General features: G+C 38.2%; 3 protein-coding genes across 3 annotated transcripts; all 3 read right to left on the bottom strand.

The window, feature by feature from the left end:
* Nucleotides 1-1,463: 1,463 nt before the first annotated feature.
* LOC147482694 (uncharacterized) lies at nt 1,464-3,959 on the bottom strand. Its single transcript, XM_086579388.1, has 4 exons — nt 3,395-3,959; nt 2,647-3,318; nt 2,029-2,485; nt 1,464-1,932 (listed from the first exon to the last, which is right to left on the bottom strand). Exons 1-4 carry the CDS (start codon nt 3,957-3,959, stop codon nt 1,464-1,466), a joined length of 2,163 nt encoding a protein of 720 aa, XP_086435514.1.
* Nucleotides 3,960-10,614: 6,655 nt separating this feature from the next.
* Nucleotides 10,615-11,793, bottom strand: LOC147482693 (uncharacterized). Its single transcript, XM_086579387.1, has one exon. The coding sequence runs from the start codon at nt 11,791-11,793 to the stop codon at nt 10,615-10,617; it is 1,179 nt and encodes a 392-aa protein (XP_086435513.1).
* Nucleotides 11,794-12,000: 207 nt separating this feature from the next.
* LOC147482692 (uncharacterized) lies at nt 12,001-13,762 on the bottom strand. The gene is made up of 2 exons (XM_086579386.1): nt 13,300-13,762; nt 12,001-12,683 (listed from the first exon to the last, which is right to left on the bottom strand). The coding sequence occupies exons 1-2, from the start codon at nt 13,760-13,762 to the stop codon at nt 12,001-12,003; spliced, it is 1,146 nt and encodes a 381-aa protein (XP_086435512.1).
* Nucleotides 13,763-14,043: the final 281 nt, after the last annotated feature.

Raw genomic sequence — 14,043 nt, 5'->3', positions numbered from 1 at the left:
TTTTTTTTATTCTTTCTAAAGTCTGAACCCATTTCCTTACCTTTAATTTCTTGAGGTATTTTAGAAAAGCTTACGTAGCTGTGCCAGATTGTCTTCAATTATTGAAGTTATGCCTACTTTTGGAGAAACTGGGGTCGGGTTTGGTTAATGAGAATGCGGTTGTTGTGACCTATTTAAATGGAAATCTTTTTCCCGGATTGGCAAGATTGAATATATACAAAAGAATAATATATAAAATTAAAAAAAAATCATTGAATTTATATATGGAATAAAAAAAAGTGCACCAAATAAGCATTATCTAGCTAACCTCGCGGTAAATCATTTAGTACTTCTCTATACACAATGTTTTGTGTATATCCTTCAGGCTCGTTTTCTGCTCTAATTATTAGGAACTTTAGCCCTTGTCGCGATGTTGTGCGTGATGCAGCAACGTACAGCTGGCCATGAGTGAACACTGGCCTTGGCAAGTAAACCCCAACATCATTGAAAGTCTGTCCCTGATTTTTGTTTATCGTCATCACATAGCAAACTTTAACAGGGAATTGTTTTCTCCTAAATTCGAATGGCAACTTGGTATCACTTGGTTCCAATATTATTCATGGGATTATTACCTTGTAGCCTATGTTGGTCCCTGTTATAATATCAGCTTCTATGACCTTTTTTCCCAACTGTGTCACAATCAGCCTTGTTCCATTGCACAAACCTGCACTTTGGTTTATGTTCCGCATAAGTAGAATCGGAACACCTTTCTTTAGCTCGAGGTCGTGGCTTGGTAATCCCGAGAATTGCAAGGTGTTCAAGAACTCAACAGGGTATAGAACATCCTGGCTTTCTGATTTACCTGATATTGGGCTTAGTGAGTCTACACTCAAGTAGTGATGAACTTCTCCAGGGAGGATTGAAGACATTATGTAAGAATTTATCTTATCAACGTCTTCATTTTTTGGAGCCAGAATACTCCTCTCTTTCAGATAGTGTATTTGATTTTCAAGAACATCGTCGTACTTGTTGGAAAGATCTAGATAGATTATTGAAACTATCTGGTGGATTGAATCATCAGAAGGTGGTATGAGGAGATCATTTGGAATTCTTACCCACGATGGTTCGGCTTCGTCGTTTATCGATATTGCTGGTAGTTTGCCATCTCCAAGGTCTAACACCCACTTACTAAAATCTCTTGCACTTTTTGAATCGATTGTGTTATTCATCACCCTCATATTCTTTGCTAGATGAAAAACTTTACAGTTCCTCCATAGGTGCGACCTGCTTATTGAAGCATCAACAATATTTTACCTTCTTCCTTTTCGAACGACCGACAGTATTTGTCTGAAATCTCCTCATAGCAGGAAAGTTTTTCCTCCAAATTCAATGCTTTCTGAGTTAGGCACGATTTCTTTCATGATGTCTTTCAAAGTGCGGTCAACTGCTTTAAAGTTGTGCCTATAATTCATAGGTGCCTCATCCTATACAATGAGATCAGCTTTCTGGATTAGTCTTGCCAAGTCTGTATTAGGTGGGATGTCGCAAGTTAAGTTTTCAGCAATTGGAATTAGAATTTTGAATCTTGAGTGTGATGTTCTCCTACCTGGAAGGAGGAGCGAGGCTATTCCTAAAGAAGCAACTGCTAAAACAATCTTTCCTTCTAAGCGCAACTTAGATATGATTGTCTTGTAGAGATATGTCTTCCCAGTTCCTCTGCTTCCATAAACGAAGAATACACCGCCAGCTTTTGAGTCAATAGCACTTGTGACTGCTTGGAACACTTTATATTGTTCTTTGTTGAGGCGCTCATGCATATTTAAGTAGTTCTCATGCAAGTCTTCCCGGTTGTAGTCCATTTCCTCGTCAACCATTCTATTCCCAGACGTGAGTTGTGTATCCATGTCTAGATAGATTTCTTTTAAACCGGCGATAGTTCTCAATGTTTTCTGTCTACACATCAAGATTTTTTCAATCTCACACAAGGTGAAATTCTTGACCTGGCTTTTTGTGAGCGTGGCAGTTTTGTCATTTTTCAAATGCCTATACCTGAAGAGAATGTCTTCTCCTAGGTTGTCCCAGTGGTCTTCCCATAGTTTCAAAGGATCTATCACTTCACATAGCAACAATAGTGTCACAAATAGTTCTCTTAGTGATCTAGCATTCGCCCAGTCGCTTGCCTCTTTAAGTGCATCATGCCATTCGTTGTCACCTTCGAGTAGACCAAGTGCCATACATGCACTTTTATAGTCTGGGTGCAGCACACCGTTGATCCTTCGAATGTCTTCATAGCTTTGAGGTCCTTTGACAATGTTAAGAATCATCCGCAGATAGTATCTTTCGCCTGATGTAGGGTGTGCGTAGTACACACGACCAATCTTTCTCTTCCCTCTCTTTCCTCTTCGAGTCCATGTCCTTTTGGTTTTCTGCCATGTCCATTTTGTTGGGAAATCAGCATATGTGAGCTCTCTTGCATCAGCATGCAGTGCATTTGTCTTCAACCATTCTGTGAACTGTGTTTTTTTTAACTTTCGCGTTCAATGATTTCTTCCGGATCATCGTTGTCATTGTAATAGACCATCTGTTCATCTACGAATAATAATGTAAGATATATGAATAACAATGTGTTGAATTAACTATTAAATGACTACAATGATTTTATGTTACCTTCAAATTGGAATGGCAGCCGTTCGACACTCGGATCCTTGTACTGTGTATCAAATTTCAAAATCCTCCAAGTTGCCTCCGAAGCAGATACATATCGACCATCCAAGTAATTTTTTATTTCATCAACTTCTTCAATGACCTTCTTTCCAGTTAATTTGTTTGTGGCGACATTTTCAACGATGAGAAATGTTGCTCGATCTTTTCCTTTATTGATGTATTTGAAGAGATACTTAATTGACCGTGTTATGTTGCAATGTTCCACATTGATATGGGCTTGGTACTTGACAACCAAGTCTCTGTTGTGTGGAACTACCCATCTGTTGTCTAATTCTGCTTCCCCCACAATTAATTTCCTGGCATTGTTTCTCTTTCTATAGACTGTGTACTCGTTTTGGTCAATGACTATTTCACTGCAATATTTTTTCGGATAGTGCCGTAAGCATTTATTTTTAACCATACACGGGCAAGACAGGTTATCTATTCCACACGGTCCGTGTATCATGAAGTCTACAACCGCCTTGTATCCCACTTCATCACTCATTGGGTTAGGCAACTCTGCTGAGATGAGCTTGTCGATATCAAAAGGAGTTTTTGGCTTATTAGTTCTGTCTAGGAATAACAAAATATGAGCATGGGGTAGCCCTCTCTTTTGGAACTCTATCGTGTAGGTAGCTGCAAATATGATATTTACATGTCAGTTCTGTAATTGAATAATTGTAAATAAAATAACAACATAGAGATTCATTACCTGCCCAAGCTTTTCCGAAATGTTTTTTTTGCTGCAAGTCTGTCATTAGCTCATTCAGTTTAATCTTAAACAACCTTGCTTCAATATCAGGTCTGTCTTCTGGGCATAGTCCTTTATCTATCTTTTCTAGAGCTGACTGAATTTCTGGCCATTTCGGATTGCAAGTGAAGGTGACAAAAAGGTCTGGAGGGCCTGTCCATCTATAGATAGCTATCACATCCTGGTAGTTTTGGACCATGTATCGGGGTCCTCCTGTGAAAGACAACGGTAGGACTAACCGTTTACCAGTCGAAGCCACATTTGTATCACCCGCAACTACAGTGTCAACCAATCCTTTGTACAGGTCAGATCTTATTTTGTCTTGATTTTGTCTCACCCAATTCAATCTGTTCTCTTCAGTAGCTGCATAACCATCAACCAAGTATTGTAGCATCAGTCTTCTTCCACAAACAATAGTATGTCCTTCATTTGCCCTCTGTTGTATCCTATAAGCATAGTACTCTCTCATGCTCACGTGTTTCCTTTTCTTCACATTTGAACCCTTTCTATAAGGGATGCCCAACATGTATCCATCTTCGCATCATAATGAAAAAGTAAAGGATACTTTGATCGCCATGAAACTTGGAAACAGTTCGTTTATTCTCTTAAGACCGTGGCCTATTACGTCTACAACAACATCCCGGGGTCCCGCAGATACTTCTCCATTCCCAGGAATAAGTCCAGTAATCTCTGATGTAGAAGGCAAGTTATACTATCTTCCATCAGTCTGTCTTGTTCCAATAAGTTTAATACTAACATTGGCCAACTCGGACTCTTTAAACCTATCCCTTGCCATTCAGAAACCTTTGTGAGGTTATTTTCATCATTAAGCATTTTCATTAGTCCTTCAACCACATCCGGATCTAATCTTTCATCATCCTCCTCATTTTCTTTATATGGAATTTTTTATCAAGTGCCTTTATTCTATTTGAAACTTCATTTGCCGAGTCATACATGTACAACCGCGGTAAATTTTGGTTCTTGCCTTCCGGATGGTAGAAGAGTTCCAATCCTGTGGTAATTTTGACCACTTATCTTGAACACATACGGACCCTTGCCATCGTTCACGGAGTGATCAACTACACCACCCATTGATGTGAATGCAAAAATGGAATTGTATGCCCTGATGTTTTTTGCAAAGTTCAAGGATCTCGGACCACCCTTAGAATCCAAAAGACGACGCAGGAAATTAGGCGGCTCTTTCAAAAGTGGTAGTTGAACTTTACCTTTTTGACAACATATTGAAAACTTTGGATTTGATGTTCTTCTCGTTTTGTCTACCCTTTCCTCGTACCAAACCATGGCTCCACAAAAAGAACACACACATGTTGGACCTCCAAAATTCCATGGTTTTTCTACTCGTCCTACATATAATACAATATCATTGTTAATATATGTTGAATAAAATATAACACAAAAATATAAGTAGTAGATCTTACTTGGATGGGAATCATCGACTTGATCAGTAATTGATGATTCGTTGAACTGTCCATTAATCGATTCACTATCAGAATCTTCCCCACTCATCTGGGACTGGTAATCATTGTCCTCAGTTACCTTTCTCATGTGTTTAGATACATCTAATATAGGTTCTTTCTTGCGTTTGGAATCTCTAATAACTGTTCACAGGTTACGTAAAAGTTAATAAATTAATAGCATAATAAACAAATAGAATACACTTATAATAGCGTTATAGACGATACCTGATTCTTTGTAGATGGTGTTTGCAGCTACTAAGTTTGTGTAGTACTGATTATCGAGGGTGCAAGTTCTGAACTGATCCAAAAGCTTCTTTTGTTGATTCAGATGGTTCTTTTGTTGATTGTAGTCTCTAATCTCATTCAAAATTGTCCTTCTTCCAAATCTATTTACTGTAGCTTGTTCTTTACTGACAGTAGGTATTGTTTTCGACAATGTTATTCGTTTTCTTTTTGTACTTGGTGAAACCATGATACCTGTCAATGCCATGAGAAATTTTTTCTGTCAATGTCATTGTGTATAAATGGTAATGCAAATAGTGTTAAGAACATTTCTGCATCTGAAACTAGTCCAGTTGTATCTTTGATATCTGATGGCGATGATAAGAATAACAACTCAACAGTTGTAATAAGGCGGGATAACTACAATCTTCCTGATTTTCCTACCAAGTATGATCATGCATTGTTATTTGTTATCAAAATTTCTTCTGGGCTCCTACCAAAGACTTGGTAGAATGGCGATTAATATATAAGATAGTGTTGAAGGATCATGATGGCATTCTAATTAGGAATTATCATCTTTTAGCAATTCATCCACTCAAATGATTGTTGAATTCTTGTCTATGACATGTTTTTGGTTGTTAAAATTGGTATAGCATAACTCGTGGTCAAGAAACATTATATAGAATCGATGGTTCACAATCAGTTGATAAAAGATGATATTTGTTGACTTAGAAATCTCCTAAGCATGGCTCCCTGGTCCCTGCTTGTGCTTGCCATGTCCAGTTTACCAAACTGAACCGTGCTTCCTCAAAAATAGTTTGCTTTATTTGTAATGTAGTCTATATGCTATTTTGGACGTGTGTATCTCTACAGTATGTACTATTTGCATCAACCATCATGGCCAGTTTATACAGATTTACAAAGCATCATGGAGGTTATTAGCCATGTGCAGTTGCAGCATGCTAGCTATTCCAGGCTAACTTCAGTAGTACTTGTGGGATCAGAGGACAAAATCTACCAAACTAAATACGATTTTTGATAAGCAAGTATTCGTGAAGTGTTGTATTTTCTAGGAAGAGTTCCCATGTGAGGATCCTTCTATTTGTAATGTTACCAGGTCTCTGGATCCTTCTATTTGTAATTTACCATGTCTCTGTGTTTTCTTATTTACCACTTCTAATTGTTTCAAAAGACTGTTGCACCTCTTTGGAATCTAAAGAAGATTTTTCCATGGGATATTTTGGGATGTTAGTGGACGGTGTGATTGTTCTTATTTCCTTATACACATTACTTTATAAATTCGGAGCAGTACTATAATGAGGATTGCATATGTTCTACGTTCACTCACAGGAATTTGCTCAGAGTTTACTCAAAGGGAACACGCTTTAACTCATCTAATTACAACCCAATGATCGGATGGATGCACGGCGCTCAGATGGTCGCGTTTAATATGCAGGTTTGCTTCTTTTTGTCTCCCTTCGGAATAAAAAAAAGTACATATGTTTTCATCCCACAGCTACCTAATTTTACCTTTTCATCTGATATTAGTGGGCTAAAATAAATAAATAAATAAATAACGGAATATGCAAGAGTGTCTTCAATCATCTAAAAAGCTCTTTATCTCTATTTCTATAGAGCAAGAAGTAATGTGCTTTGTTTATTCTGTATTTCTTCCCTATCCCTATACCTATACATGAGAACTTGTGCTTTGGGTTCTCTATCTTTTGGTGCCCTCTTTCATATATCTATATTCTTAAGGTCTAAAGTATGATGATTTTCTATTGTTAAGATTGTGTTGTGTTAGACCTTGGTCATACATGGGGCCCTGATGCACACTGGTACCTATATCTCCATCACCTTGGGCTTTTGGAAGGAAGTGGCAGCTATATCGGTGATGTAAACTTGTAGGGAAGCAAGAACAAAGTTTATACATTGAATAATAGGGTTAGTGTATAATGTATGGGCACGGTATTGGCACCTCGATAAATGGGACTAGCACCCCTTTGACAAAAAGTAAAATAATAATTGTTATTCCTTATATGTCCTTTTACACCCCACATGCCCATAGTTCTACGGCAGGTAGTTGTCGCGAGATCTCATATCCCACGGCAGGCAACTGCCACGAGATCGCACAATCCACGACATCGGGTTGCCGTGAGATCGCATATCCCACGGCAAGTAGTTGCCGTGGCATATTTTTTTTGTGTTTTTTGTTTTTTTTTCACTTCAATTTTTGCGTATTGAACACACACGACAAATTGATACCTCATTTTCTTCTTTAAAGTTTCTTTATACACTCTAAGAACAACACCAAAACCATAACAAAAAATATATACAATCGAGCCATAATTTTGCTATCTCGCGGCAAATATTTTCATATAATATAAGAAAATTTTGTGATCAAATTAATGAATAAGAGTTTTAATAATTAACACAAGCAAAGACTCCATTTTAGTAAACAAAATCATCTCGCGGCAACTAACTTTTTTTTATGGTGGCTATTAAAAAAAAAAAAAAAAAAAAAAAACCCCCACGGCAGCCACCTTCCATGGGATATGGGATCTCGCGGCAACCCGATGCTGTAGATTATGTGATCCCGCAGCAGGTGCTTGTCGTTAGTGTTTTTTATGTATTTAATGGAAGGGTGCTAGTACCGTTGAATTGGTCAAAGGGGTGCTAGTCCCATTTATGGGGGTGCCAATACCGCGACCCATAATGTATGGGTGAGTACTCCAAATGGAAATAGAAGGCTTGACAGTGCGTATCAAGATGCACAGGAGAAAATGAGACAGAAAGGCAGCAAGTGTCCAGTGTTCCTTGTTTTCTCTGTATGCTTTTGTGATTGATTTTATTTGGTGGAAGTGTTTTCTTTAACATGCGGTGTTTTCTCCTTTATAACCGAGTGACTGATATTATATTCCTTTGGTTTTCTCTTCTTAAGGTAAATGCAAGTGGCCAATTCTGTGGTGTAGCTGAGATGATTGGGCGAGTAGATTTCAATAAGAACATGGACTTTTGGCAACAGGACAAATGGAATGGGGTTTTCCCTGTTAAGTGGCACTTTGTAAAGGATGCACCAAATCCACATGTTAAGCCATATAATACTTGAAAACAATGACAACAAACCTATGACCAACAAATGAGATACACGGGGAGGTTTGTGCAACTAATGTTACTGTCAATAGTGATAACTAATTCCTATTATGTATTTTTTCCTAAAAGTTTCACTTGTCCTTTTTACAGATAAGATTTCCTCAAGGCATGAACATGTTGAATGTATTCAAGAATGATCTATTGAAAACATCAATATTGGATGACTTTACTTTCTATGAGAGCCGTCAGAAGGCAATGCAGGACAAACGGATTAGGGCACCTACACCACATTTGGCTCCTCTTCAAGTTTGCACTTTAATTTGTTTTACTATATATTTCGTTGTGATTAATCACTTATTTATTATGTTCTCCAACTTGGACAATGTGGGATTAATTTTGTTCCACACAAATCACATGGGGTCTTTAAATCACTTATATGTTATGTGATGTTCTCAAACGTCCTCACGTCCCCAATAAAGCTAACCGCGGTTAAGATTAAATATCAAGAATATCTAAAGCACAATGAACAGATGACCTTGTTATGAGGTTTATGTTATCAAATATGTTGGTAGATACAAACATATTCCATCGATAGAAAAAAAGATACAAACATATTCTAAAAACTCCATTTATTACAGACCTGGGCATAATCTAGATCAGACGTCCTTGCATTTTGTTATGAAGTTTTTTCCCAATTTACTTTTGAATACTACCTAGTTGCTTGCTCTACCAGGTCTAAATATTGACTGATTGCTGTCTTCAGAAAGGAAAGGGCATTCAAAAATTTACTGATGTGGAAGTTATATTGTGCTAAGAGGTAGTAGCTTATCCAACAACTGCTATTGTTCACATGAAATTCCCCTTATACATGATTAAGGATTGTGTGGCTGCAATGAGGCTTTACAAAAGAATGCGTGCTCAAAATCATCCAAGAGAGGAATTCACTACATCAACTCGTGGGCTCATTCTATTTGCTGTTCCACAATCTATGATTCCTTGAAACCTAAGGAGCTAAAGGGGATGTGCTCAGAAGACCTTTTAAAGATTTATAAACCAAAGTACAGGTGCTGGTGTCTAGATTCAAAGCCAAACTTGGAGTCTTGATCTAACAATTATCCACGTCAATGATACTGTGGATGCATTTCCTTTGGCCAAAAGTTTAGGTTGAAATAGATAGAATGGTCATACAAACTCTAGATTTTATTACAAAAGTTATGTTTTTTAGATTCTCTAGTGGTTCTTTAGATCCCGATGTACTAACTCAATGAATCCGATCTATATTTTTTCTTGGTTTTGCTAGTACTCTCTCTTTCAAGCAAGGGATTTGCATTGTATTCACACCTTGTATGTGTGATTAGTGACTACTTTTATCTGCATTTGTGATTTTACGTAGTTTCTAAGTTTAGTATTTCATTGGTACAGGATTGTTTTGTGTTTTCGTCATATATGTTTTCTCTTAAAATAATGAATAGAAACGAAGACATGGTGGTATGGTGCAATGATGAGTGCAACAAAGACAGTGGATAACAAATAAAAACGAAGAGTATAGCCCCGAGATCAAAACGAATTCAAACAAAAGTTCATAACAATACAAAGAAGAGTATAGGCCCGAGATAGTTAAATAGGAATTAGGGGCACTACTAACGAAAAGACTAAGGGCCCCCGAATACGATCACGGAACCGCTGGAACTCTAAGGTAATAAGAGAACGCAGATACTCAAATACGATCACGACAAACTTACAACAGAGAAGAGAAGAAGATTATTTACCTGTGAAGAGGATACACCACACCACACAACTCGATTAAAGATCACGTAGTAAAGAATATGATCACGGCACCGCTGGAACTCAATTAAAGATCACGTAGTAAAGGGGTATTTATGCTACTATTTGAGTTTTGGTTTTAAAAGGAAAGGAGATTTCCGTTTGAAGTTGGATTCTAAAAGGGAAAGAATTTCCTATTTTAAGTTAACTATTAAGTTGATGAGGTGGAATTTTGTGGGAGCTTGAAAAATACCCCTTGTGGGAGCTTTAATATTAAGATATAGATAGATATATAGACAAGGTTTCGGACCCGACTATATACCATGTATGTTGAAAAAGGTTTCTCTTATACAAATTTTCTAGAACATTATCTGCCCATGGAAAGATCATCTTCTTCAAGCAAATCTTTTAAAATTATTTCTCCATAAAAAACCAACCATCCTGCGCAACCAAGTCATACTAAGTTAGATAGATGGAAGACATGAAGTGGAGTTAAGATGTATACCAAAAGAAAAGAGTAAAAGGTTTACCCAAATTTAAAAAGCACCCAGCATCCCTCTTCCCGACCTGCTCACTTCTATGTTTGTTTGTTTTTTTTTAAAAGATTAGAGGTTATGGCCGACCTCAACCTGTATTAAGATAATCTTTGAAGTACATAGTTACTTTCTTGTCCTCTTCTACAAAAGAGTATAACTTAAAGTCCAGAGGAGGGGAAAAAGAAACCACCTGATCAGTGGATGATCTATACAACTTCGAAAGGTAATCAGCTGCTTGATTACCCTCTCTATACACATGCTTAAAAATACAATCCCCAAAAGTACTTTTAAGGAATTTTATCTGGGCCACTAAGTTGGCGCAGTACCATGGCCCACAAACCTCACCATTTATGATGTTGATAGCACCTAAGGAGTCAAAGTTTATCTCTAATTTTGCTATACTTAGTGAATGGGTTTGCTTAAGGCCCACAGCTATAGCCATAAGTTCCTGGTAGATGACCGAAGGTTTTGAGGAGCTTCCCGCAAACCCTAAAAGGACGTTCCCCTGTGAGTCTCTAATAATCCCTCCAAAGCCATTCCCAGCTTGCTGAACTAATCCATCGGTATTGAGCATGTGGTAATCTTCTTCTGGGCCTCTCCAAGTGCAAAAGATTTTCTCATGCACCATGTAACTAAGATCAAGTCCCAGTCTAGCAGCCAGTACTCGATTCGCTGGTGAGTCATCCACTTCAGACAGATTTCGGTGAAGATAAAACTTCATGTAAGACATAATCTTGAAACTAAGTTGTTGTTCCATGAGCTTCAGGTTCTTTTTCTTCCTTCTATTTCTTTCACACCAGAGCTCGTGCACCGTGGCTCCAACAAAAGCTTTGTATATCTCCACCGTTGTAGAAGAATGCCTACAAATACGAAAGATGCTGAACCATTCTTCTGAATAGCTCTTTACATTACTGGGTAGACCAATGTTGCTTTTGACTAATTCTCCGGACTTTTTCAAGTACTGACAGTCAAAGAAGAGATGTTTGGAGTGTTCTGCAGAAGAGTTGCAAAAGCTACACAGAGAATGTTGCAAGACTTTCTTCTTGATCAATCTATCTTGAGTGGGTAGACAGTTAGCAAGAAGTTGCCATAGCGTGAAAGAGTGTTTAGGAATAGACAACTTACCCCATACAACTCTGTACCATTTGACCTTAGCACGAACTCTCTTGAGGGATGCATAAGCCGACTTCACCGAAAAACAACCTGAACTACTAGGAGTCCAGACCACCTCATCTTTATCTAGATAGCTATTCACTTTTGTAGCCATAATAGATTTCTTGATGTTACCCTCCGGAAGGGTGGTAATTAAAGATGACCAAACTCCATGCTCTTGAATATCACTGACCTTAGCATCATCTTGGAGGGTAAAGAGGGATCTAACTTCAGGCAATTCCCAAAGGGGAGAGATAGAACACCAGGGATCGTGCCAGAAAAGAGTCTCAGAACCTTTAGCAATGACATACTTGATATGCCTTCATGTTGTGCTTCTCTGTTTGAGTATCCCCCTCCATACCCAAGAGCAACTCGAGGGGATCTTCATAGTCAAGAAGTGGTGCTTTTTAATCTGCTGGCTCCATGTCCAATCCACCCATAGTGAATCCTCTCTACTAGCAATTATATATACTAGTCCACAATAGGCAGCCTTGTTCCAAGTTCTAACATCTGTCATGCCTAGTCCTCCTTGTTCTTTTGCAAACCTCAAGGTTTCATGACTTGCATGGTGCATTTTGGATGTCATGTTAGGCCCAGACCATAGAAAACGATTACATATCTTAGAAACCTTGTCTAGGACCTTTTTTGGGAGCACAAAGGTTTTAGACCAGTATACCTGGAAGGAGGATAGCACTGACTGAATGAGTTCTAGTCTTCCTGCTCTTGACAAACTTATATTCTTCCAATTAGAGATTCTAGATGTTAATTTTTCCACCAAGGGAAGATAGTCCTTTATACCAAGCCTTGATGAGGTGAGAGGAAGACCAAGATAGACAATAGGTGGAGTAATGAGAGAAATCCCCATAGCATTGGCTAGATCCAAACCTGCTTCCTTGGACATACACCCGGCTAGAAGAGTCGATTTGGCGGGGTTGATATTAAGACCTGTTGCTTGGGAGAATTTCAGAAGAATATCTTTAATAGCCAGAATAGAAGACATGTCTCCTTTGCAAAAAAAGGAGTGCATCATCCGTAAAAAACAAATGAGAGATACCCAATTTCTTGCATTTGGAATGAGGTTTAATCTGCCCTGCGGAAAGAGCATGCTGTAGAAGTCTAGAGAGAATTTCCATCACTAGAACAAAGAGGTACGGGGAGATCGGATCACCCTACCTCAGCCTTTTTTCTCCTTCAAAGTAGCCTTCAGCTGTTCCATTAATCATGATGGAATAAAAAGGAGAGCAAAAGCACATTTTGAGCCAGTCAATAAAGAGCGGTGGAAACCCAAATCTTTGCAGGATCAATTCCATAGAGTGCCAGTTGATTGAATCAAAAGCTTTTTTAATATCAATCTTGATCGCACAATTCCTAGTGCCATGTTCTCTTGAATAACCCCTTAGTAGCTCATGAGCAAGAATAAGATTATCTTAAATATTCCTGCCTGGTACAAAGGCAGATTGGGCCCCAGAGATAAAAAAAGAGATGCAGTCCTTCATCCTGCTTGTTAGTATCTTGACAACACATTTATAAATGGTATTACAACAATCAATAGGTCTAAATTCTTCTACCTTGGAAGGAGCAGTATATTTGGGAATTAAGCATAAAAGGGTAGAGTTAGTACCTCTCTGAATAAAAGAATGAGCAAACATATACTTAACTGCCCGGGTGAAGTCGTCACCCATAATATCCCATGATTTCTTAAAGAAGAAAGAATTAAAACCATCTGGGCCCAGGGTTTTATTGTCTGGCATAGAGAAAACAACCTCCTTGATTTCAAGATCATTGATGTCCATAACCAGACTATCTGCCATCTGAGGAGAGATATGTTGTAGGTTGAGATGGTCTAGGAACTGTAAAGAGTAAGAGGAGGGAGATACTTTGCCCAAATGTTCCTTATAGAAGGAGATGAATGACTTGGCCACATTCTCTTGTCCTTCCTGCAGAACACCTTGAGAGTCCAAGATAGACCAAATATTACTTCTGGTATTCTTTTCTTTGACAGCCTTATGGAAGAAAGCATTACACTTATCACCAAATGAGAGCCAATCAGTGTTGGATTTTTGGAGGAGATCATATTCTTCCATGAGCATGAAGTTACAAAGTTCAGCTTTCCTTATTCATTCAAGATTACACAGATGTATATCCAGAGGGCTGGATTGCAAAAGTCTCTGGATGTCTTCTAGACTAGCTTTCGTAACTTCCACCATTTTTTGAAGATCTGTAGTGCTGAGCTTGGGCCATCCCTTAAGAGCCTGTTTTAAGCTTTTAAGTTTCTTGGAGAGCATGTAAGGTGGATTGCCTTGGATAGGGATATTCCAGCAACTGATGAGAGTATCCTTAAAGGAAGGAAGACCAAGCCAGTAGT

The sequence above is a fragment of the Coptis chinensis genome, chromosome 8 (assembly GCF_015680905.1).
Source record: "Coptis chinensis isolate HL-2020 chromosome 8, ASM1568090v1, whole genome shotgun sequence".
Classification (NCBI taxonomy): Eukaryota; Viridiplantae; Streptophyta; class Magnoliopsida; order Ranunculales; family Ranunculaceae; genus Coptis; species Coptis chinensis.
This window is presented reverse-complemented; position numbering and strand designations above follow the sequence as displayed.

Bases quoted from the DNA above. Each gene is read 5' to 3' on its own strand.
- LOC147482692 (XM_086579386.1), bottom strand. From the start codon at position 13,762: ATGGAAGAATATGATCTCCTCCAAAAATCCAACACTGATTGGCTCTCA. The intron at 12,684-13,299 runs GTACTAACTCTA...TTTTTTGCAAAG, and splicing joins TCATTCTTTTATTCAGAGAG to GAGACATGTCTTCTATTCTG.
- LOC147482693 (XM_086579387.1), bottom strand. From the start codon at position 11,793: ATGGCTACAAAAGTGAATAGCTATCTAGATAAAGATGAGGTGGTCTGG.
- LOC147482694 (XM_086579388.1), bottom strand. From the start codon at position 3,959: ATGTTGGGCATCCCTTATAGAAAGGGTTCAAATGTGAAGAAAAGGAAA. The intron at 3,319-3,394 runs GTAATGAATCTC...TCATATTTGCAG, and splicing joins TTTCGGAAAAGCTTGGGCAG to CTACCTACACGATAGAGTTC. The intron at 1,933-2,028 runs GTATAGGCATTT...CTTGATGTGTAG, and splicing joins GGAGAAGACATTCTCTTCAG to ACAGAAAACATTGAGAACTA.